Source organism: Pavona decussata, unplaced genomic scaffold (assembly GCF_977016875.1).
Source record: "Pavona decussata unplaced genomic scaffold, jaPavDecu1.1 SCAFFOLD_130, whole genome shotgun sequence".
NCBI classification, from domain to species: domain Eukaryota; kingdom Metazoa; phylum Cnidaria; class Anthozoa; order Scleractinia; family Agariciidae; genus Pavona; species Pavona decussata.
In genome coordinates this window covers 2,430,388-2,455,290 of record NW_028145544.1, presented here as the reverse complement: position 1 = coordinate 2,455,290, position 24,903 = coordinate 2,430,388, and the positions used below count along the sequence as shown (strand labels likewise).

Below are 24,903 nucleotides of genomic sequence, written 5' to 3'. Positions count from 1 at the left end.
AAAAGATCAACAATGAATACAGTATTAACGAGAAAAGTAAGCTATCACAAAGGTGAAGGCATCGAGCACACTACAAAACGAAAGGGTTACTTAGCAAACAATTGCTCTGCACCTGCAAAATAGATTTTGGTACATGTCTTTGCCATTCTTTGCACAAAGAAAACGTGAATGACCGAAGTTCAAGGTTTTATGGGGAACGTGAGGATATGATGGTGAATTTTCCTTTCTCTTTCTTATCTTGAACTCAGCTCCGGAATAACTTTCAAGTTTCCACCTGATATTGAGCATTCATAACGTTTTTAATGTTAGAGCTAAGCAACCAAACTTTGAGACTTCTCCTATAAATGTATCTGGCAACAATCTGGTAAGATATGTCCAGTTGTTCACATAAGTTGATCGATCTTTTCATGGTAACAAGATATTGACAAGCAACACATTTCGAAATTATGATTTTCGTTTTGCCTTTTATGATTAGTTCAGGTTGTAATCGTCATAAATTGTTTAAATTTTACAATTCTATACTATGTAAGTGTCATTAATTAGTTTTGAGTCACGTTGGACGGTTTTTTGGATATTCTGAAGTCAAAATGGGGGATCCAAGATGGTGGATGTTTGGAGGTTATAAACTTCCTTTCGTTTTCTTTCCGGTCTGTTCTTCCGTGACGAAGGCTAAGCTTTCAGACAAGCGACTGAATATTCAAAAATCAAAAATTGATGTTAAAAATCAATTGCCTTCTAAATTATCCAGCAAATACAGGCGCGTCTTATCTCCGCCGGCCGCTACGCGTGTTCGCTGTATTCGCAGGCTACTTCTAACGTTCTAACTTTAATCTTACCACAAGCGAGTAATTAAGTCGAGCTTACTGTACCACCAAACCGGTCGTTTTTAGGGGATTCGTATTACCTCCTCGTAATCACCTGATCACCTGCTCGAAGCAGTAATTAGCCGGTTGTTTGATATTGTATATCAGCTTTCCTCTAGCGTTGAAATAATGAAGACTCCAATTTTGTTCTCTATCTTCCCCCACATTTCTTTTGGGTTTTGTTATTACATCCGCAATACTGTGTAATTACATTGCTTAATTAACAGCTGACTTTGTGCGAAATAAAACACTTCCTTGGTGATAAGAATGTCAGTTAATTATCACCGATGACGTTCAGTAGTCTCAGCCATTTTAATCATGGTGACTGAGTGTAAGTGAATATGCCTTCTGTAAAACTGAAAAACAAGGCTTCCAGATGTGAAATAAAACACTTCCTTAGTGATAAGAATGTCAGTTAATTAACACCGATGAATTCAGTAGTCTCAGCCACTTTAATCATGGCGACTGAGTGTAAGTGACTATGCCTTCTGTAAAACTGAAAAACAAGGCTTCCAGATGTTATCATGAAAACGGGAATTGTTTGATCAATCCGCTATGCAGAAGACATTCATTGAAAATTAAAATTACATGACCTGTTTTTAAGCAAATTTGGTATAATTGTTATTCAGCAGTAAATTTCGCATCTAAAATGGAGGAAGACTTATCCCTATTGGTCAAAATCATATCTTCCAAAATTCTCATTAAATCAGAGTTGATTGCGGAAGAAATTGCTTTTAAAAAAGGATGTTCCTTTTTGTATTTCTTAAATAATTAATCAGCAGCAGAAGGTCATAGTGAGTAAAATTCGGGAGGTGAGTTGGAAAATAAAAATGAAGACAAGGAAGAACAAAATGTCGTTTTTAACATCAATTTTTGTATTGGCTTTGTTCCCTGGATTATTCAGCAACGTTCAAGTCGAAGGAAACAGTAATAACAGCAGTAAAAGGTAAGTAAATAGCTGTATGTAAGTTCAAGAGGGTCGAAATTTTTTTCTCTCTTTTGCACTTCCCTAACTCCGTCTGTCTGTGAAATGTCATGGAAGTCACTGACAAGAGCTTCGGCTCGTTGGACAATCATCAAAGGACTGTATGAAAGTTTAAAGGCCACTTTGTGGTTAACGGAGTGATGCCTAAAACTTTATCAAAACTGGCTGCTTAAGAGCGGTTGTCAGTAACTTTCGAGAATCCGGCGACAGAAGCGAAAATTCGAATTTTTTTTTATTTGCCCCAAAAGACCCTTTTGGTGAACTATTTTCAAAAATAATATTCAAAAGTTCCAGCGAATTTTTATTTTGGCAAAAATTGGGAAAGTTCGAAATCGGCCAAAACGCGACCGATGGCCAGATTGAAATTATGCAAATTAGTACATTTTTAAAACTCTCGTTCAAGACAAGGTAGCGTTTTCTCGAGTTGACACTTTCACAATCGTTTTTACATCCCTTGTGCTTGCTTCTAAACTATATTTTATCTCCACCTGAACATTCTTTCATTTAAAGTTGCCCACGTAAAGAATACAATGTTTGCTATTCCTTATAGATAGAGTGATTTTTGCCATATTTCAGATGACTATATCATCAAGGGTATACAAATATACTGGTAATGAAATCACTTTTTTGAACGGGCAATTGTTCTTATTTATCATGTTAAAATATTTAGTTGGGCCCGTGAAAAGCGAGCGCGCTAGGTCGAGATGTGTGGAATGCACTTTGACACAATTCGCCATTTCAGTACTTCATGTTCCTCCTGTTACTTTGCACTTATCAATTACACTTCACGGAAGCTTTTAGATAAAAGCCAAGGTCTCTGTGTTCATTTCATGCTGTTATACACGTAAATAACTAGCTTCAGACTTGAGTGCTCCCCATATTAGCATTAGGTTATCAAATGATTCCTTTCAGGTAAAGTTTTCGAGTTTATATTGAGCCGTTCAAGCGAGATGAAAGAGCCGTTAACAGGGAAGTAACTTGAAACAAGAGAGCTTGCTTGAAATCAGTGAAATTTATACCCTGTCTCTCATATCATGCTACACTTCCAAACTACCGTTATTATTAAGCTAGAAAGTGTAAATACTCCCTTTTTACGTGACCTAAGACAGAATTTGCCTAAAATATTACGAATAAAGTCCACCACAAGAAAAAACTGGAAAAATCGCGCACCGACGTAAATGTAAACATCAGCCGTTTCTCGACTTGCTACATGGATGAAACGCGTCCGTTATTTTACCTCAGTATACATTTATGAGCAGAAAGTAGAAACAAAAAAATCTTCTCTATGCCCATCTGTATAGATCCACTCGCCAATCAGGCTTTGATTTTCTGTATGTTTGTCGAAAATACTGAAGAATGGTGCAACATAATAATTTGTTACTAACTACTTGACTCATTCAATCACAACCGGATACATGTAACACGATTGGAAACTAGATATAAAGAAACGCTCTTACTTGTCTGCAATCGTTACTCACATTATATCTGGCGATATCACATCCCCGAGGCAAGGCTGAAAATTGTCTCAAAATCCGCATATTAGAGATTCAAAGTTATGAACAACGCAACAACTTTCATTGCGTGACAAGTGAAATGTGATACTCAAGCGCGCGAAAAGCACCGGAATAAGCAATGTCAAGATTCGCCCTTGTGATGACAGTGCGAAAATGATTTTTGAAATTACAAGAAGAAATTGAGGCAAGTCAAGGTCTGCAAGGTATATTTAATGGACTGAAACAATAATCATGGAGTTTTCCTCTTGTGAGATTCACTCTGTATTGTCTGTGCCGGATTCTCATCAATAAAATAACATTACAGGAAAAGTAAAACCGAAATTAATTTAAATCAAGTTAACAAATTAAGACCTTTTGAAACCTTAATGCAGTATTTCAATACTATCCTCAAACAAAAAGCTATTATATTTAGGAGAGTGAAGTTTGTCTTTCGCCATGGATCAACGCGCAAAAGTTGCGGATCAAGCTCAAAAGGTGCGCAATATTTGCAATGTGTTATACGGTTAATCAATGTAATAAGGACGTTCACCATGAATGGAACGAAAAAAAAAACTTCTTTTTAGGATAACCTGTTAAACCTAGCTTTAATGTCTGTTTGAGATGAGTCACTGATGGCGATAAAATGTTAACTGGAAATACACACCATTATTCTGCATTATTGCTTACGGAAGGGCTGATCAAATTTTAAGATAAGAGTTTAACCTTAATTTATTTTCTTGCGCGCGTGTTCGGTCGACTGTTCGGTCTAAAAGACGATGTTATCTCTTACGGGCCGTCACTGTGTAAGTCTGACGTTGTCATTGTTAAATCCTCCTGGCGTGCTCCAGAGTATCCACCATACGAACAGCCTTTGACAAGGCCAGTGAGAGTATCTTTTGAACCTGTGTACCATAGTCCAGTGATTGTTCAATTTATAGTGCTTTTTATATGGCATGGTTGAAGATATAACTTAATTGCGAGTTCCACTTGGATTGGGTTAACCCACAGTACATGCATTGACAATGACAACGATTCTTTGCTGTTCATTCCTCGGTCTCCCTTCGTCGTTAAGGTTTCTGACTGTTCCTGTTCACACGAAGGCCTTACTTCTTTCGGTGAGAGCATATAAAGACGAACGGAAAGTTTCAATCGTAAATCATATTTCCTGGAATAAAGTCAAGTAATGCATAGCAGTGGATTCCTGTTTAAAAAAATAGGGAAAGTCAGAGAAAGAAATAAAATGTTCTTTCATGCTCTCAGTTTCGCTCAAATGAAAACACTTTACCTGCCCTAGCAACAACACTATTTCGTCCTGAATTTCTTTATAGGCCCGATCTTTTGTGCCTTTATAGGTGCGAGCGAACGTCCTTTTTGCATTGATTAAGCGTAACACATTACAAATCTTGCGCATTTTTTGAGCTTGATCCGCACGGAGAGGTGTCATGGCGAAAAAAAAAGCTTCACTCTCCTCCAAACTTTTTGTTTGAGGATAGTATTGAAATACCGCATTGAGGTTTCGAAAGCTCTTGATTTGTTTACTTTCATTTCAGTTAATTTCGGCTTTATTTTGAGGAAAATAAAGGTTGTTGTTGTTCATGATGACAATTCGGTACAATCCCTAGGAGGGGGGGGGGGGGGGGAGTGGGGGGAGAGTAGGAAACATGATTTTCGTTTCAATCCGGCAATCAAATATACCTTGCAGACCTTGACTTGCCTCAATTTCTTCTTGTAATTTCAAAAATCATTTTCGCACTGTCATCACAAGGGCGAATCTTGACATTGTTTATTCCGGTGCTTTTCGCACGCTTGTGTTTCACATTTCACTTGTCACGCAATGAAAGTTGTTGCGTTGTTCAAAACTTTGAATCTCTAATATGCGGATTTTGAGACAATTTTCAGCCTTGCCTCGGGGATGTGATATCGCCAGATATAATGTGAGTAACGATTGCAGACAAGTAAGAGCGTTTCTTTATATCTAGTTTCCAGTCGTGTTACATGTATCCGGTTGTGATTGAATGAGTCAAGTAGTCAGTAACAAATTATTATGTTGCACCATTCTTCAGTATTTTCGACAAACATACAGAAAATCAAAACCTGATTGGCGAGTGGATTTATACAGATGGGCATAGAGAAGATTTTTTTGTTTCTACTTTCTGCTCATAAATGTATACAGAGGTAAAATAACGGACACGTTTCATCCATGCAGCAAGTCGAGAAACGGCTGATGTTTACATTTACGTCGGTGCGCGATTTTTTCAGTTTTTTCTTGTGGTGGACTTTATTCGTAATATTTTAGGCAAATTCTGTTTTAGGTCACGTAAAAAGGGAGCATTTACACTTTCTAGCTTAATAATAACGGTAGTTTGGAAGTGTAGCATGATATGAGAGACAGGGTATAAATTTCACTGATTTCAAGCAAGCTCTCTTGTTTCAAGTTATTTCCCTGTTAACGGCTCTTTCATCTCGCTTGAACGGCTCAATATAAACTCGAAAACTTTACCTGAAAGGAATCATTTGATAACCTAATGCTAATATGGGGAGCACTCAAGTCTGAAGCTAGTTATTTACGTGTATAACAGCATGAAATGAACACAGAGACCTTGGCTTTTATCTAAAAGCTTCCGTGAAGTGTATTGATAAGTGCAAAGTAACAGGAGGAACATGAAGTACTGAAATGGCGAATTGTGTCAAAGTGCATTCCACACATCTCGACCTAGCGCGCTCGCTTTTCACGGGCCCAACTAAATATTTTAACATGATAAATAAGAACAATTGCCCGTTCAAAAAAGTGATTTCATTACCAGTATATTTGTATACCCTTGATGATATAGTCATCTGAAATATGGCAAAAATCACTCTATCTATAAGGAATAGCAAACATTGTATTCTTTACGTGGGCAACTTTAAATGAAAGAATGTTCAGGTGGAGATAAAATATAGTTTAGAAGCAAGCACAAGGGATGTAAAAACGATTGTGAAAGTGTCAACTCGAGAAAACGCTACCTTGTCTTGAACGAGAGTTTTAAAAATGTACTAATTTGCATAATTTCAATCTGGCCATCGGTCGCGTTTTGGCCGATTTCGAACTTTCCCAATTTTTGCCAAAATAAAAATTCGCTGGAACTTTTGAATATTATTTTTGAAAATAGTTCACCAAAAGGGTCTTTTGGGGCAAATAAAAAAAAATTCGAATTTTCGCTTCTGTCGCCGGATTCTCGAAAGTTACTGACAACCGCTCTTAAATATCCTAACCTCGTTTTAATGCAGTGAATTGAAATAATCACCCGAAAGATTTTTCTCGAAGTTTACCGTCCGAAAGTTATAAGTCGGTAAAGCGGGTATCGTAGCAGGCGTTCTTTTAAGTATATCAGCCTAAGATGCCAGTTTAAATTCTGTTGAAGTTAACGTCTGTTGCTCCCTAATAACGGGCAGTGTGAGATAATCGTAAGGCGCCTGGGAAGGACTGTACTTGATGTAACAATGTAAGAAGAATATGTTTTATCAAGAGAGGATGAAGGTAAGAGAGGTAATCCCCCATATAGGCCCTATTCCCAACGTAATCCCTCTGAAGTTATTTTTAGATCTCCCGCGAGATCCAGGGTCCCAAGAGGGTTAGGTGTTAGCCAATCATATATCCTGAATTTTACCCACGTTGACAGCTGAGCCGATTCCCACGCAATGCTACGCGTCTTTCGTGAATTGATCTAAAAACAAAATGGCGGAACATGCATACAGAAAGCGGGGCCTGCATATGTTTTGTGGACGAAAGCGAGTTTAAAGTGGCTGTATTTGGACAACGCAGATTGGAAAAGAATCGCTCCGGCATGATTTGTTTTAGAGCCTAGCTGTGCGGAAATTATGCAAGAATATTTAGCTGGCGAAAATTGAAAGCCGTGATTGAACAGACAAATACAAACATCTCAACCTAGGCACGAATTTCGATATTTTTATCGCAGTGAGTACAAAATCCGTTCAAACATTGAAATCTACGTTCTATTTACTTTCTAATTACGTATGTGGTTAAGAGATTCGTTGGAAGAAACGCAAAAACAAATCTTTTTCTCATGCAAGCGTATTACATTTAGCTGTCGAAACATTGAAACCCGCGACTGAACAGACGAGTGTAAACATTACAACCTCCGGCAAGAATTTTGATATTTTTATCTCAGTGAGTTCAAAATCCCTTTGGTCATTGAAATCTACATTCCATTAGCTTTCTAATTACGCATGTAGTTAAGAGATTCGTTGGAAGAAACGCGAGAAACAAATCTTTTTTTCATGCAAGAGTGTTACATTTTAATAGCTGTCGAGACATTGAAAGCCGCGATTGAACAGACGAGTATAAACATCACAACCTCTGGCAAGAATTTTGATATTTTCCTTCCAGTGAGTACAAAATTCCTTCAGTCATTGAAATCTACGTTCTATTTACTTTTAAATCACGTATGTAGTTAAGAGATTTGTTGCAAGAAACGCGAGAAATATATTTTTTTTTCATGCGAGAGTGTTACATTTAGCTGTCAAAACCGCGATTGAACAGACGAGTATAAACATCACAACCTCGGCACGAAAATTTTGATATCTTTATCTCACTTTGTTCAAATCCCTTTGGTCATTGAAGTCTAACTTCCATTAGCTTTCTAATCACGCATGCAGTCAAGAGATTCTTTAAAAGAAAGGCGAGAAACAAATCTTAGCTTATTTATGCAAGAGTGTTACATTATATTTGAATTGAAGCCGCGATTGAACAGACGAGTATAAACATCACAACCGCGGCACGAAAATTTTGATATTTTTGTCACAGTGAGTTTAAAATCTCTTCGGACATTCAAATTTACATTCTATTAGCTTTCAAATCACGTGTATTACTAAGAGATTTGTTGGAAGTAACGCGAGAAACAATTTACTTTATGGAAGTGTATGATGGTCATGAGCCGTTGTAAAATTGAAAACGGTGAAAGACACGTAACGCGCGAGGTAACATTATCCGCGAGAAATCGATACCTTCTAAAAATAACTTCAGAGGGATTATGATGGGGATAGGGCCTATAAGGGGGATTACCTCTCTTACCTTTATCCTCTCTTGGTTTTATGACATGGCGTTACGAAATGCTAAAAAAATACTAAAAGAAACAGAAAACGCTGTCGCTTATGAAGTATTCGCGAAATACACAACATGAAAAATTGAACATAAACACATCAAAAATAACTAAATTAAATATGGTACGTTAAGTTTTCATATAAAAATTTTCATCAAATGTTTACAATTAGTTTGTTTGTTGTATACATTCTCTGTGCATGTAAGTTTAGTCCTATAATTGTTTATATTTCAAATTTGATAAAATAATAATAAAAAATCTTTTAAGAGGAGGCCCCCATCACTAAAAAGTGGTTTTCAGGTGGGTCCTCTAAAAAAAAAAAAAAAAATAGAAACAAGTAACATAAAAAATACCCCAGAAAAAGATATAAAAATAGGACACAATAAAAATTAGGATATATGACAACTTATAAAGTTTTACATATATTAAATTTTCTGTTTCCTCACTGCGTCATATATTTCGTTCTTTAACCGCTGAAAACGGAAATTTTAAAACTGATTTTGAACCTTGTCAAAAATATCAGAAATATTTACGGATGATGAAACCGGAATTTGTCAACAAACAAGAAGGAGTTCCGCTCTGTATAATAATGTCTAACTGCGAAAATCTTATGGATATCGATAACGTTTTATTTCAATGTTATTTAAATTATTCATGGCAACCTATCAAGCCGATTACAAGTATTAAAAACCGAAGAGAAAAAAAGTTGTACTGAAAAGACCCTTAGAAGTTCTCCTCTAGATTGACGAATCATAAAATATGTAACTGTGAAACAGTCTCTGATTGTCGATGTGTGTTAAGTTTTACTTCTAAATTATCTTTGTATGTTTATATTATATCTTCATAAAATCGCTTTTCTTATCAGATCAAAGCTGAAATAAATTTCTAGGCCTTACTAAAATTAGAATATATGTGGAAATTCCCCCGTCCAAAATAAACCGGCCAAATTTCTCAACAATGCCATGAAAAAGGAATTCTGCGCTGTGTAATTATTACAATACAGCACAGAAATCAAAACAGCGAACATTACACCAAAAAAAATGTAATAAATGCACTGAAATGATCGCCTGCGAAAACAAATTTTGACCCTACGTGTTTGTCCAACGTTAAAATTGGAGATGAGAGGAAGGTCTTAGATTAAACAAGTTACGTCACTGTTATTTACCAAAGAGTCTGTAGTCCATAAGAAATTTATTATCAAAAAATTATGTTTTACTGACTATTCAAACATCTTTACTTAGGAAAACAAGAAAGAACTTGTTTGTCATGCAAATCATTTCGTGGATTTCGTGGGAAATTAGTTAGTAGACGGTTTCTGGAGATACATGTCCCGCAAGGCCGGCCATTCATCATTCAAAGTAAAGTGCAATTCATAAATGATTGAGTGTTTGCAAGTTTTAGTGAAGGCTTGAATTACATACAAACGCGAAAAAATACCGCGTATGAGTTGGGCCTAAAGCCAGCATATCTGTGCCGCCAAAATTTAACCTATTTTGAGACATGAACCAGTCCGTGTTTCGATATGAGCATCCGTTGATCCGTTGGGTATTGACGTAAATAATTACGATCTTGTACCGTAAAATAACCTCCAACCATTATAAACGGACGAATTTTATGAAAATTGGTTCTTTATATACAGTTTCTTTTTATCATTCATCAAAAGTGATAATGGCATTTACAATATTAGTAGTTTCGTTAATACCGGCTTACTGGAGAGGTTATTGAGCCCTTGATGATCGATTGTCGCAGAAGAGTTATGACCTTAGCGTTTTAAAACAGGCATGCTACATTAAGTTTTATATGTCGTGGCTGACAATAAGAGTGAAACACACTTCTTTTCAAACCTTTTCTTGTAGATGCAATGAAAGCTGTTCAGAAATAATACCAGCGGAAAATACTTCTTACTAGCTATCCCCTCGACAGTGACACTAATAAACTAAGAATATTATCCAGACTTTTCTTGATAAAATACCTTGTACTCAATAGCTTTCATCTGAATGGTTACCTTTTTGGTTTTCATTCACAGACTCAAAAGTTAGAATCGCCTTGTACAGCTCAATAAACAGCACAATTGGAAAGTACTGCTCAGTAGCTTTCATTTGAATGGTGACACTTTAGAATTTCAAACACAGACTCAAAAGTAAGAACTACCTTTTGAAACTTAATAAACAGCACCACAGGAAAGTAATGTTCAGTAGCTTTCATTTGAATGGTTATAGTTTGGGATTTCATGCACAAATCACCTTGTACAGCATAATAAACAGCAAGAAAGGAAAGTTTGGCTCTAATTCCATGTCATTCATTTCAATGACTCAAAATTACGGACCCCATCAAGTGCATGTGTGACTCAATGGGAGGGAAGGAAAAGGGAGACGAAATGTAGAAGGTTGTCATTAATAACCAACTAACTAAGAAATCGCTGTAATATTCCATGGGATCACACCTTGAAAAAACACTTATTCAAATCGATTCTATTCATATTTGAAACGAGATGCCAACGAAAATTGAAACGCGACGATTTTCACCGTTCCATTTCTTAATGCTGAAATATTGAAGATACAGTTTCAAAGCTATAAACTCACCTGAATGTCATTTGTGGAGGTTATCGACCATTAATTTAGAGTTTTTAATCCTTTAGATGCAAACTTTAAACTGTGTAGTTAAATTATTAAGCATATTCATGAATGAAAGCTTCGTTAACGAAGCCCACATTGAGTACATGCATTTATCTTAGTCTGTCTCACGACTTCTTAATGAACACCATTTGAATATTTCCATTTAATTATTCTACGATAGTTATTTTTTGCCATTAAATCTTCATGGTTCGTGGTGCTGTAAAAATGATTTTGTTCTTTAGGAGTTTCTTTGACAGATTTAAAGGTTTTAACTACCTTGTACAGTTACATAAATACCTCTGGAAAGTACTTCAGTAACTCTTTATAGATTCCTTGTGAATGATCACACTCATATGATTTTGTTAGAAAATCGAACGTTAAGGCCCATTTAAACGCTTTCAACATGCATTCAACACTATGTTGAACCAACTGCCGGGGGCGTTTGAATAGGTCGTTAATATTGTTGAAAGTGTAAAAAATATTGAAAGCTTGTTGAAAGTGTGTTGAATCAAATTGAAATTAGTTTAAACTTAACTTTCGTTGAACATTTCCTTTGCTCTCGAAAATGTTGGCGTTGAAGCCGTTTGAACATTCCGTTCCACATTTATCCATTACTGGATTTGCCCAACATCCGTTCATCTTTTGTGGACCGAATGTTGGTCGAATGTTGAAACCGTTTAAACGAGTCTTTGGAATCACCTTACAGAGAATAATAAGCGGTACCATAGCAACTTTAATGCGCAGTATCTTTGATTTGAATGGTCGGACATTATCATATCAATATCATATCAATGAAATAGTCATAACGGAAGAAATTTCGATTGAATTATTAGACAATGACTGTAAAAGATAGCCGGTGAACGATGAAGATTGTCAGTAACGAAAAACTTCGTTAATTCTCACATAATATATTCAGTATTAGTATAAATCTACTAGCTAGCGTTCTATTACGAATGCCGTTCTCTGATTCGCCACGCTATCCGCTATCTACTCTGTGATAGATAGTGAGTAGCGGTTGTCAACAAAATTCAGCCCGCTTCTTCGCGTTTTCGAAGTGTCTGTGAGGAGGTTGGGATAATTTACCAGTTAAGTTTTGAACGACTAGTAGATTTATACTAAAACAATTAGATTATTCGCTCTCGATTTCTATGCGCGATAGTTGATTCGGGCGCAACTATCATCCAATAGAAATCTCGAGCTCATAATCTAATTGTTAAATGGCCATGATGGTGTCAGCCAGAGAGCTACAAACCCGTTGACGCACGCAAAGTGCTGTAACATGCAACAACTTTCATCGGTTACCGCGAACTCCTTCAGAGCCAAAACCACAAGTAGCCCAAGCTCTACGATGTTGACCTTTGTAACGCATGCGCTAGCGTCACGTGGGCAATTTGAGTGTTGTAATACCCGTTGCGCAATAGCAAATGAAATGGTTTTGTGTGGGGAAAACAGTTACTGTTTAACGACAAAAAATTTACAAGATTTTAACAAAATTGCCCACCTAAACTCCTCTGCATTTCAATGTAGTCTTGGGTCGATTGGAAGCCATTCCAGGGAGATTTTGTTCCACACTTTTACCTCTGTGTATAATCTGAAATGTCAGGGGAGGAGACGTCTGAAAATTCAGACTACTGTATGTACTATGACCAACATACAGGTAAAAACAGTGGAACTAAAACATCCTGGAACCGCTTCCAGTCGACACAGAAACGAAACAAGACCAAATTGACACACAGTGGAGATCAGGCCGGAGCATTTTTCTCAAGAGTTATTCGTAAGTTTATCTTGAAATAGGAACATTTCTCCCGCAAACAAAGTCATATGATTTCGTTATTAAGTAACGGCTATAATTGCACTCAAATTACGCGACGTGCAAAAGTCATCACAAACGCTCGTAGAGGTCCGGTAACCTGTGCTAAAACTTGAGCAAATTATTTACTTCTATCTGTAACAATTATTCTGTCAGATGGAGCAAGACGTGTAGGAGCTCTTCAGTAAGTAAAGATTAAAAGAAATGTTTTTTACTTACAGAAAAAATGTTTTTTTCACCACCTACTTAATGCAAACCCCCTACTTGAAGGATAATTAAAAATAAGGCGATAGCCCATTAGTGGGAGCCAATCAAAACACGCGATTCCTCTAAACAACATAGAAACGCATAGAAACACATTATTTTCATTGTCATGAATTTGAATGGCAGATTTCTAGTATGAAAGCTTCTGATAATATGTAAAAACGGACAGAAACAAAAATGGCAGGGGTTTTTCAATTTTACGTTTCGTTGTTTATTCTTTAATGGCGCACCACATAATTTTTCTCACATCAAAGGATCGTTCATGGTGTTAATTACAGGGCTTTCAGGAGAGACTTTCAGGAGAGGCGAGGCAAGTGTTGAAATCTAAAAGTTCTGAAATGCACTTTTTAGTACTTCTTCGTTGAAAAAAATCAATGAAAATTCAGTGTCAAGTATAAAATGGTAGCTGTTTTATTGCTTGTCTGTAAGGCCTCGGCTTAGGGCAATAAAGCAAACTAATTAATTATTTATCATCTGAACCTCATTGTAATTCTGTTGTTTTATTCCCTTAAGCCTCCTCGCGAAGAACGAATTTTAATACATCAAAATTGGTCTATTGTAAGCGCTATCAGTTGGAAATTATTTTTCATCTTACAATATATATATTTTTCAATTTCGTGATAAAACTTAGACGAGACAAGTGCATGGCTCGTCTTGGGTCATGCTGGCTTCGTCCCTGAGTGAAAAGTAATTACTGTATTGAGGTCAAAAGTAAAATAAATTTAATGTTATTTTATTACTGTCGTTAACCGTAAGTAAATACTGGCTTGTCTTTCGATCACGGTGCTCTAACTTTTACCACATGCATTCATGTGAGCTAACCAAAAACAACAAAATGCTAAAACAGATTTGTCTTGTGGTTAATAGATGGCAAAGCGTGCTGTGGGAATGCCGAATCTTTTCTGGTGTTTACATTGTAAGACAGCAGTCTAGAAAATCACCCTAAGCCCCATAAAATCCGTGGTTAAATTACGAGCACTAAATTTGGCGATAATTAATCTGCTGAAAAAGGACATTCCGGCTAAGAGTTGGACATCTGGACGTCTGTATGAAGGTTTAATGATGACAGTTTTTACTTTTATCAAGCCAATAGGAAAATACTCAGTGTCATGACGCAGCAAAAATATGTAAGAGGTGAAACTTGCCTGCTGAATTATTTATCAGTTTACCAGTTCAATAAATTGGTTTTACCACAATATATCCTCCGCTGCGAATTTTTCCCTCCTCTTGCCTTTCTAAGATAAGTGGCTTTTTAACAGTTGTATTGGGAAGATGCATAACTTGAAAGCGAGTGTATTTCATGTGCTTATCCTCAATCTGTTTACAAACGTGGTTACTGTGTTGACAAGCGACGAGTCAAAAAGGTAAGAAGGCTGTATTTGCATTGCAGACTTGTCAAGTCAATTCTAATTTAACCAGCATGATAAAAGCTGCAAATTCTGCACCGTGCTCTTTATTTGATCCTCTGGAAGGGCATTTTCCTTTCAAACGGAGTCCAGAAGCGTTTAAAATGAAAAGAACATCCTCTTTTCTGGTATCCATAATTGACTAAAAGTGTTTCTTCCTGTATTCACAAGCCGTCGGCATCGGCAGATGTTTACAAGACTCTGTTCACCGTTAGAAATTCAGAGACACGAAACAGTTCGTTTCGGTAGATTATCTGTTCGCATTAAACTCAGTTGAGGAAAAAGTCGACTTTCCTTTAGCAAAATGTTACTTCAAACTTTTGCAACAATGAAAAATTAACTCCTTTTATTCTCGGAGGGCCAATATGCAGATGTCGATTAAATTGCGAAATAGAACCAGGTAGCATTTTCGTAAAGTCAACAACATTTCAGGGAGTACTGAACATTCTGTTTCAAGTACAATTTTCTGAGTTAAACTTTCGACTAAAAAAATCTGAGCAATGATCCAACTGTATCAGTTTACACTAACATGGCTCTTAATAGACCATAAAACGATGTGGGAAAACTAGAGAAAACATAATGATTTTTCTTAAATGTTCTCGTTGTGTGCCCCAGAAAATTATTCCTCGATGCCGCTGCCTTAGCGCTATAAACCAGCAAAGGAAAGGAACGAAGAAGACGCAAGAAAAGCATTTCATATATGCAGATACATTTTAGGCCCTCAGAACATGAGTCTAGATTTGGTTTTATTAACTCAATACTTGGCATTTCTGCTGTGGCGTAACGTGGTAGTTTTATCTCTATCTTAGCAATATCAAAAGAGCAGATTTTATTGACAAAATGAGTGATGTATTAGGTTTCAAAAGTTTAAGCTATTAACAGCGTTCAGTATGAGTGGGCAGACTTTCTCACAACATCCTGTCTTGAAACACGTCACCTGCCGTGATGTTAATTTTCGCCCTGTTATGACGAAAAAAGGCGAAGATCTTATGATTATTTTTCTTAAGAAACTTAGCACGCCAAAAGCTGTGAATAAGACTGATAAAATCACTTTAGTATGTGATTACTATGAATTAAATTTTGTCTGGGTACAGTTTCTTCGAAGATTATATATTTTAAAAAATTCGGTGTTTAATATAAGATCAGAAGCGACATCATAAAAGCACCTGTGCGGAGATATTTTTCTTCCTTTTCAAAGTAAACACGGATATAGCTCACAATGAAAGAGTTTAAATTCTTAAAACCTCTGAGTTGGAAAAAGACGGGTTTCTATTTGTTGTAATATTTTATCTGGTGCTAGCCAAAATCAAATAAAGTCTAACATATAATGCAAATAAGCAGAAGTTTTCTGCAGACATAACTTGAAAAGAATTGCTAAAAATTTGCATCAAAATTTCCTGCTGGCGTTCGCTTAAGCCTATGGCAACTTGCCTCGGTAACAACACAAATTACTACTTAAAAAATTACGTTTTCCCCTGAGGCACTTTTAATTAATTTTGTTCTATCTATACAACGGTTTCAGGGCATTTGTTGAACAATTATTTAAACATAATGTTTTGTTTCCAGTTTTGAGACGGACAGTATTAAAGAAGGCATTCAATCTTTGCAGGACCAAAGCCAGGGCCTTTGTTGAACAACACGCTTATTATATGTAGTTTTTAACGTGTTTTGTGTTCAAAGCCTGGTTTTAACATAGAAAAAAAAAAAAATAATAATAACGGCCTTTCAACACTGCAAATTGAAAAGATGGTTTTAGCACCGAAAATGGGTCGTTCCTTAGCTAAAATACAGAACTATTCGGGGCGGTTAAAGTTGGCTTTGCTAATTACTATATACAAAAGGACTCAGTTGTAATTTACCAACTGCGATGTATATGCTTTTCGTTTTTGAACTCTTCGTTTGTTACGGAAGAATAACCGCAACAAGTAAAGACATCAAATTTGCACCCAGTGACTTGATCAATAATGTGTTTTGTTTTGTTTGCAGTGCTGGAGAAGTCGAAATAACTGGAGGTACATTACCGCCTTTAAATGAACCACCAAATGCGACGGCCATCTTAGACAACATGTTTCTAAACTATGACAAAAGACTGCGGCCCATGTATGGAGGGGATCCTGTTCGGATATACGTCTCGATGGGCTTTCTTTCCATAAGCCACGTTGTGGAAGAGAACATGGTAACTACAGATTTTATATTCAGCGAATGTTTTCAGCTGTGTAGTGTAATTTGTTAGTCATAGTAATTGTTTGGGTGAAAGCCGTACCGTGAAAATTCATTTGAAAACCCCAAAACGTTTGTCTGTCAACAGAAACAAGAAAATAATTGTCTAGTTTTGTAATAAATTATCGCCCCAGAGAAACAAAACTGTCGATTAGCGGCTCTAGTCAGAGACAGAGTAGGCCGGTATTGATTGAAACTTGAAAAACGTTAGGCTAACGTTTTTCAAGTTCTCGCATTTTTGTTTCCAAAATGCGCTAGAACAGATCACAAGTTGTTACTTTCAGGAATTGAGTTGATTTCTTTCCTCTTGTCATTCTAGAATTATTTGGCAACTGATTAAAGATCTTGTTTCAACATTTTTAACAAAAGATATCAAAAACCTCATGATACTTCCCCTTTAAGCTGTGTGGTGTAATTTGTTAGTAGTAATTGTTCGGAAGAAAGCCGGACCGTGAAAATACCCACGAGTTAAACTAGTTAAAGGGGCAGTGTCACGGCGATTTTGCAGTATTTTGGTCCAAACTGCTCAAATATTTGACGAAAAACCTTTTTGCTAACATGAAATTGCTCTTAGAACACCGGGAAGAAAATATTAAGGGATTTTTCCAAGGAAGAACTAACTATAATCAATTTTTAGCGACTTCTGTAAAATACACAAGAAGAACTTGAAAAAACGGCCAATTTTTTCAAGTTCCAATCCATTTCCATCCTAGCTATCCGCAGCCAAACATAATTTATACTAGTTTCTGTGCACCAGAAGGGTTATTATTTGTTAACAAAACTGAACCATTATTTTAAAGATTCCACCTATTCAAATGTGTTTTTCGCCATTCAAAGTGACACTACTTTGTTGATAGGTGACACTATCCCTTAAAACGAATTACGTATAAATTAACACACAGTGTTCGTCCTACGAACGACAGCGAGTTGTGCGATATGACTCGAATGTCACCTCTTAGCGGCGTTCACACTTGGACCGAACTCCAGCGCTAAGTCCGGGCACGGTAACTGACGGGCACTAATGAGAACGTGGATCTTTTGCAAGTACCCTTATTTAAAATTGAGATTGGTTTCTGGGTAAAAGATCAAGACCTTGTACCCAAAAAAATCGGGCATGCGCACAGGCACCAGTCTACAAACAATTTCTTGATTTATCTTTGAATTTTGTAATGGGCGTCCACACTACTGGAACGCAGTGAGTGAAGTTACCAGACCACCACACCAGGAAGACAAAATTTTGAATCCATTCGTGTCTATGTTTTTCCAACAGGAGTTCAAAGGCGACATTTACATGCGTCAGTTCTGGAAGGATCCAAGATTGGTTTACGGAGACAAGAACTGGACTTTGATTCTCCAAGGTGAAATCCTAAGCAAGCTGTGGTTCCCGGATACATACATTGAAAATTCAAAGAAAACTGCCGTCCATGATGATACTAAGACAGTGATTGTGTTTGGAGACGGAAATGTCTTCTACTCAGTCAGGTAATGCTAATTTTTTAGCTCATATCTTTACATTGGCTGGTCCTACCGTCGGTGATCATTAGAACCTCTTGCTCTTGCATAATCTTGAAGGTGATGGGAGAGTATTAGTTTGGGATTCCTGAAAGGAGGAGAGTGGGAGCATTTGCTTAAGGAAAGCGAGACAGCGGTTAGGGCGTCGGGATTGAAATCTGTAGAACTTTGTTTTCGGTAGCCTTGAGTTCAACTCCTCGGTCACGCTTGTAAATGCCCAGCTAGTTTGCCGGCTTCCTACCTGTTGGGATTCTTAACAAGGTTATGTTCAATTTAAAATTATTTGTTTTTGAAGTTTAAATAATACTCGGCCCTACTAGTAACTTGAGCTATAAAGACTCCCAAAGCTAAATAAAGGTTATTGTTCCTATTTCGAAAATTTCCATGCGACAGTAACACGCCTTTTATCTCCACGATTAAATTTAAAGTAAAGATATATGCCTACGGTTCGAGCATAGCGTGAACCATATGTCAGTGTGAACCGTTAAAGCTACTGAAAAATATTTCCCACCATCTTGTCCTCTGAGGTTTTATTTTACCTATTCAATTCGTCTAGTACAAACTATAGTTATAGTTTATTGTTATATCTTATTTTAATAGTTTGGTTTTCTTTTATTACACGACCCCACAAGCTGTGAGCTTTTTCTATTATCGTGTATAAATAAAGGTTGTATGAATGTATGTATGTATGTTTCAGGGTCACCGTGAATGCCATGGGACTGATGGATTTTAGAAACTACCCTATGGATGTTCAGCTATTCTTTTTTAGAGTACTGAGTTGTAAGTGCCAATATTTATGATACTTATAGTTTGGAACAAGAACACATTAAGAAGCTGGTAAAGTCCTTTGTATGGTAGAGTCCTCTGTCGTGTTAAGCTCATCAATGAATTTACTTTGTTCCGTCAGACGGATTCGACATTACACAGATAAGATACAAATGGATTGACGTATCATTATACAGCAAGGACATGGCAGAATTCTACGTCATGAACCAAACACTCAGCAGTGACAAAGTCAAGTACATGATAGGTATGAATAATTAACTTACGAAACTTTTGGATGCGGGGCACCACACGACGCAAAATAAACTGTTCTGAATACTCTCTGTTCCCGGATCTCTTGAAGTAGAAATACACGTGACAATACGTCACTTTGCGTGTAAATAAACCAAACTGATTGCACGGCTGACACAACGGCAAAGGACTTATTTATTCGGGCCAATATGTCAACTGGTACAACTAGTCTTCTTCAGGGCCAGAGACAATCTAACCCTAGCCCTGAACAAGACTAGCTAGTTGTACTAGTTGAAATATTGGCTCAAATAAATAAGCCCTTTGCCGTGGTGTCAGCCCTGCAATCAGTTTGGTTTATTTTATGAATAACTGTTATTCTCAAGATATTCGTTTTTGGGAGGGATATGAAAGGTCTTATGAAGAAGCAGTTGACGGTTAGCAATTCAGTGACTCAAGCTTATTCTGATTCGACAAATGCGAGAGTTTGATTGAGAGCGAACTTTTCAATAAAGCACCTCAGGGTATACAGTCATTTCAACTAACGTTGTCGGTTCAAAGCATGAAGCTAAAAGACAAGACCGAAAGTTTACGAGGGATTTTTATGAATAAATTCATCAAAATCAGTCATGCCTGGAGAAAACAATAGGTTGTAATTAGCAGTACAATGACCTGCACGTGCAGGGATGATTTTGATGAAATTATTCATAAAAAATAATTCCACAAAACATTGCGGTCTTGTCTTTTAGCTTTATTTTGATCCGACAACGTAAATTGAAATAGCTGTATACTGCAACTGACAACAAGGATAAGATAAATAATTAATTGTTGGAGGGAGTTTAACCGTTTAGAAGTGTGTAAGTTATATATCACTCATGAGATGCTTGTGGTTAACATCAAGGGCATCGGAATAATGAAGAATTCATTATATCCTTATGTTTTTAGGTTGGTTTGATTACCTGGATGTGTCGTTCTACGTACGAAGAAGAATTGGCCATTACGTCATCCGCATTTTCTTTCCCTGCATCCTTTGCACGGTGGTCTCGTGGTTGCCATTTTGGATGGACCGGGGCGAGATCGGTGACAGAGGGGCACTGGGTATCACCACTCTTCTTACTGAGGTCTTCCTCCTTCAGTACACCAATGACGCTATGCCGCGTGTCAGTTATATGAAGGCCGCTGACCTGTTTTTGATCGTTTCCTTTGCGTTCACGTTCATGGCACTGTTAGAGAGCGTCATTGTCTATAATTACAAAAAGAAATTTTGTAATTCTGAAAATATCCAAATGAAAAACAAGACTGGTGGACGAACATTTTTTCGTACACGTATAGTCCCTCTGCAGGAGGTGAGGTTAACTATAGCTTTTCAGTTGTGAATGATTAACAATTATCCTGCGAAATCGTGCGGAATAGCGCCAGATACTTAGCCGACGAGGCCGTAGGCCGATTGAGCTAAAATCAGGGGATATTCCGCAAGATTAAGCAGGATAATCGTGTTATTTATCAACGCATTGATAACAAAGCACCTGGAGGCAATCTTTAGTTTACCATTTTTCTCCCCGACACGGCACGAAAGTATACATACACATATCGCAGGATATCTGTTCACTACCGACGGCGGATATTCAGCGCATTATTTTACTCATGAGGCCCATTTTTTTAAGTAAGCCATCACCTTACTTTTCCTGTGTTTCTAGAAACTTCAGTGGCTATCAGTTATATGGAGGGATACAGAGTTTTTTAAGTTCAAACTGATATCGATATTTCGCAGGTTCCCAAGTCGGAGACTGTTACAAACGGCTGTCACACCAATACTGTTATCCTTACTGAGGTAAGCAATTCCATCCTTCATGGAACAACTCAAATTATTAAAAACTGAATCATTGTATAATGCAATTCGAGGGATTTGATTGGCTTAGAGGCCATGGTATATGAGCCATTATACCATGGCCGAGAAATGACGATCATTAAATTGTCTTCTGGTTGTTCTTGCACAGCGAAATCTGTAAGATCTAGCAATATTTCTTGATTGTTTTTAATAAAACAATTATTCCACTTGCGCTTGTTGGATATGAGATGATTATAGCCAACTCGGCGCTACGCGCCTCGTTGGCTATCTATCATCTCATATCCAACGCGCGCTCGTGGAATAATTGTTAATTATAAACTGTCTCTAAACTTAACTGAAAATTGGAACATGAGATTTAGTCTTAATCCTATGTGCTGAAAACGTGCTGTGAAGAATTAAAGCAGTCAAGGAGTAACTGCAAATAGATGAAGTTGTTAGCAATTCATTTCAAGGCCAAAAAGAAACTTGGATTAGTTGTTTACACTATTGCTGGATGACAGTCACGACGTCTCTTCCAAATCATCAAGTGGTCTCACGGTGGCAAATGTCTTTGTGTAAAAAGTAAAAAGTAAAGTAATGTAATTTATTTAATGTCAATAACACGGGGAGTGCTTGCGCAATCTCCAGAGCCAGTGCTCATGATTATGAGGTGCTTAACAATAATCCAGATTAAATTGGAATTTGGGAATGTTGGTTTTTGAGGAGAGGGGAAAATTGGAGTACCCGGAGAAAAACCTCTCGGAGCAAGGACGAGAACCAACAACAAACTCAACCCACGTATGATGCCGAGTCCGGGAATCAAACCCGGGCCACACAGGTGGAAGGCGAGTGCTCTCACTGCGCCATCCCTGCTCCCCTCAGATGTGTACGGCCATGGTGTTTTGTCAGTGTTTTGCCATGATGTATTTTATTTTACTTAATTTAGGCATCCACAGAGGCACCCAGTCCGCTTCCTGAGTCCCAAGTTGCTGAAACACTCTGCGAAAAGTCACGAGACGAGGAAGGGAAGAATGTTTGTGCTCAATGTGCGGCATTCGCAACGTCGAAGTTCCGAAACTTCATCATTAGCTTCAAGAGCCATCTGGTCCAAAATGATTTAAGCTATTTTATTGAGATGGGCTCCCGCTTTCTGTTTCCTTTGATGTATATCGTTTTTATTGCTTACTTTTTTGGAACTTACGGCGTCTGATGGGACGTGAGCTGAAGACTTTTTGCAAATCAAATGAACTTCATCTCTTGTGTCTGCAACCGATGAAGAAGGTAGGAGTATTCCTACTCCTCCGTGCATGGATGGGATGCCGGTCCATCTGTACGGCGGTCTACTATGACTAAATCAACAAAGATCCGAGGTAATCCCTTTTGTCTTGCAAGGCAAGCTGGCAGGAGCCAGCTCCCGACTGACATATCTACTGGTGTTGTGGGCGTTCCACAGATCCAGGAGAACAATTTCAAGCCGCGGTGAACACCCTTATAAAAGAATTTGGTTGATAAGAATTACCCTCCGAAGTGCAGTCTTGTCTGAAATAGGGCTATTTAACAAAACATTCCGAGTGAGCTGTGCTCCTCAACTAATGATAATAAAGATTATGAAGATGATGATGATGATGATGATGTGTTCTCAGTATTTAAAGGTAATCCTGGAGGTTCGCCGGTATATCCATATACCGGACTTATACCAGAAATTAATATATGGAGATATCTGGAGGCGATAAACTGAATTAAAGTTGGGCAAAGTGTCTTCAGTCATCGCGGACACCTTATGATACAGCAGTCACGTTTCGTGCCAGTGACCATTCAGCCGGAAACTTCAAGGACATAATTTTGATCTCATTAAATTCAAAATTAAATTTATAAATACATTAAATGTATAAATACAGAGAAATGCAACTTCTTTTACCGGCTAAATACACTGGACCGCGGGTAGCGAAAGACAAGAAGCCCTTCAGAGCAACACACAATCAAATTTAAGAGCCACTGATATGAAGGACGGTGAAGCTTTTTCAGTCATGATAGACGGTTCAGAAACCACGTGCTTCCACAAATATGGCAGCTTTGAACAGCCACGGCTTTAAGACAGAAGCTGTACGCGAAATGTATAGATTGTCAAAACAACAAGATTTCATGGCGGGCGTTTGAAAACAATGCTGCTTTTGTCGACCTCCTTGGCACTGAATTAGTTATTATTCACCGTCAAATGTGCTAAAGAAAAATTAGACTTGACGAAATGAATGCCGATAGCACTGTTAATTAGCTAGCGTTTCTGTTTGCAAAGTTTTTGCGGTGGCAAAAAAAAAAACAATGTCCGATTACAGAAACATTACTCAGCTGTTTTTCTCAGAATTAGCAGAGTTGACAGCGTGGAAACCGAACTCATTTAGCGTTAAATATGTTCCATTAAACTTACATGTTGACATGCACAAACTGGAATAGGTGGCAGTCCTCCTCCGTATCGTCATAGAGAACGTCTTTTAGGTCAAAGACTGGGTTCTTAGCACTAGTCGCGTTTGACGTAGAAAGAACTCACTCCCAATAGAGTTTGGAGTCGAGATTGTATGGGGAGAGAGAGCCTGGTGCATGACATCGAACCCAACCCCTAATCTTTGGTTATTACATTGTTGTGACTGCAGCTGATGTCAAGTAAAGTTAATAACGAGGCTTACGTTTGTGTGCGTTCGGTTACTGGTGTTGCAAATCTTATCCAAGTTAGACGGCAACGCGAATTGTGGAGTTTACCTTCCTTTCAGAATTGTGACAGGACAAGCCCGCGATCTCTTTCAATCGTTCCGAAAATGAAAGAGATCGCGGGCTAGTCCTCCGAACTTTCTAGGAGATGACTTTGTTGGAAGACGTTGCATCTCACTGAGGCCTAGTTTATACTACAGTCGAATTTTGTTCAGACGAATTTAATTCCATAAATCTTGGCGTGGTTTTATGCGTCGAAATCAATACGGTCGAATTTAATTCTCTTCCCAAATGCAGCGTCTCTGGTCGCCACGGATCGCTGCAGGCTCGTTAAAATAAGTTTGAAATACATTTAAAAAGTGTATGCATTTCATTTGACGCGACGCTAGTGCGACGTTTATACTGAAGACGCGTTATCGATATTTTATCCGTCTTACCAAGACGGATAAAACGTCTAGGACGAATCTGAATTTACCAGACGAATTTAATTCGTTTTAGACATCGCGCTATCGTCGAATTTAATTGCTTGCGGGACCTTGAATTAAATTTGTCTGAATTAAATTCGACGGTAGCGCGACGTATAAACTAGGCCTAAGATGCAGAGATGTTTTAATTTAAGAAAATAGCGAATAAATGCCGTGCCAAAATGAAGGTACAGAGGCAGTGTTTTGCTTATTAAAACTTTTCTATGGTGATGTCAGTCCTCGTTGCCTTAGTTTCGCCGTCGAAGTTTCGAAACCAAGGTCTCTTGACCACAAGCCCGAGGTTTAAATAAACACTTAGGGTATTTAATCGAGAAAAAGCAGGTTTTTTTTCCATCGAATGCGGACATCTCCCCAAGACTAACCAGACAGATGACCTGAATAGGTAGGTCAACATGCTTTTACCCCGGCTTTAACCCCTCATATCAAAGAACAAATTCTCCTATCTTGTCCCCATACTTTTGTTATAAAAGTACTGGGGAAACGTTATTAAAATATCACGAAAATTCACCTTGGGTGATCATATCCTTAACTTTGTTCTCATGACCTCAGTTGTTGAATAAATAAACAATAGCCTCCATTTGGCGCGAAAATATGCTCAGATATTTGTCC

At 37.6% G+C, this 24,903-nt stretch overlaps 2 protein-coding genes and 1 long non-coding RNA gene across 8 annotated transcripts in view; 1 reads left to right on the top strand and 2 right to left on the bottom strand.

Moving 5' to 3' along the window:
- LOC146468642 (uncharacterized) overlaps nucleotides 1-11,738 on the bottom strand; it is a 132,687-nt gene extending 120,949 nt beyond the window's left edge. The window contains exon 1 of the long non-coding RNA XR_014867474.1: nucleotides 11,706-11,738. This is a non-coding gene — a long non-coding RNA (uncharacterized LOC146468642). The remainder of the gene's footprint in view (nucleotides 1-11,705) is intronic.
- Nucleotides 1-20,373, bottom strand: part of LOC146468641 (gamma-aminobutyric acid receptor subunit beta-1-like) — a 33,090-nt gene extending 12,717 nt beyond the window's left edge. The window contains exon 1 of one of the 4 annotated variants that reach the window (XM_085124460.1): nucleotides 20,238-20,373. The gene's annotated coding sequence lies outside the window, so the exon portion shown is untranslated. Of the gene's footprint in view, nucleotides 1-11,022; nucleotides 11,278-12,307; nucleotides 12,425-20,237 lie in introns of those variants that run through there. The other 3 variants (XM_085124458.1, XM_085124461.1, XM_085124459.1) reach the window with 3 other exon arrangements.
- On the top strand, nucleotides 3-23,554 carry LOC146468640 (gamma-aminobutyric acid receptor subunit beta-4-like). Of its 3 annotated transcripts, none has more exons than XM_085124453.1 (8): nucleotides 3-1,809; nucleotides 16,522-16,711; nucleotides 18,026-18,237; nucleotides 18,965-19,047; nucleotides 19,175-19,297; nucleotides 20,224-20,624; nucleotides 21,050-21,109; nucleotides 22,053-23,554. In XM_085124453.1, exons 1-8 carry the CDS (start codon nucleotides 1,694-1,696, stop codon nucleotides 22,314-22,316), a joined length of 1,449 nt encoding a protein of 482 aa, XP_084980579.1. In that variant the 5' UTR covers nucleotides 3-1,693; the 3' UTR covers nucleotides 22,317-23,554. The 3 variants fall into 3 exon arrangements, with proteins under 3 accessions (XP_084980579.1, XP_084980581.1, XP_084980580.1); XM_085124454.1 differs by lacking the exon at nucleotides 3-1,809 and adding an exon at nucleotides 14,288-14,493; XM_085124455.1 differs by lacking the exons at nucleotides 3-1,809; nucleotides 16,522-16,711 and adding an exon at nucleotides 5,200-5,275.
- Nucleotides 23,555-24,903: the final 1,349 nt, after the last annotated feature.

Excerpts from the sequence above, each read along its gene's own strand:
- LOC146468640 (XM_085124453.1), top strand. The coding sequence starts at position 1,694 with ATGAAGACAAGGAAGAACAAAATGTCGTTTTTAACATCAATTTTTGTA. Across the intron at positions 18,238-18,964 it reads AATGTCTTCTACTCAGTCAG|GGTCACCGTGAATGCCATGG; the intron begins GTAATGCTAATT and ends TGTATGTTTCAG. Across the intron at positions 19,298-20,223 it reads CAAAGTCAAGTACATGATAG|GTTGGTTTGATTACCTGGAT; the intron begins GTATGAATAATT and ends TTATGTTTTTAG.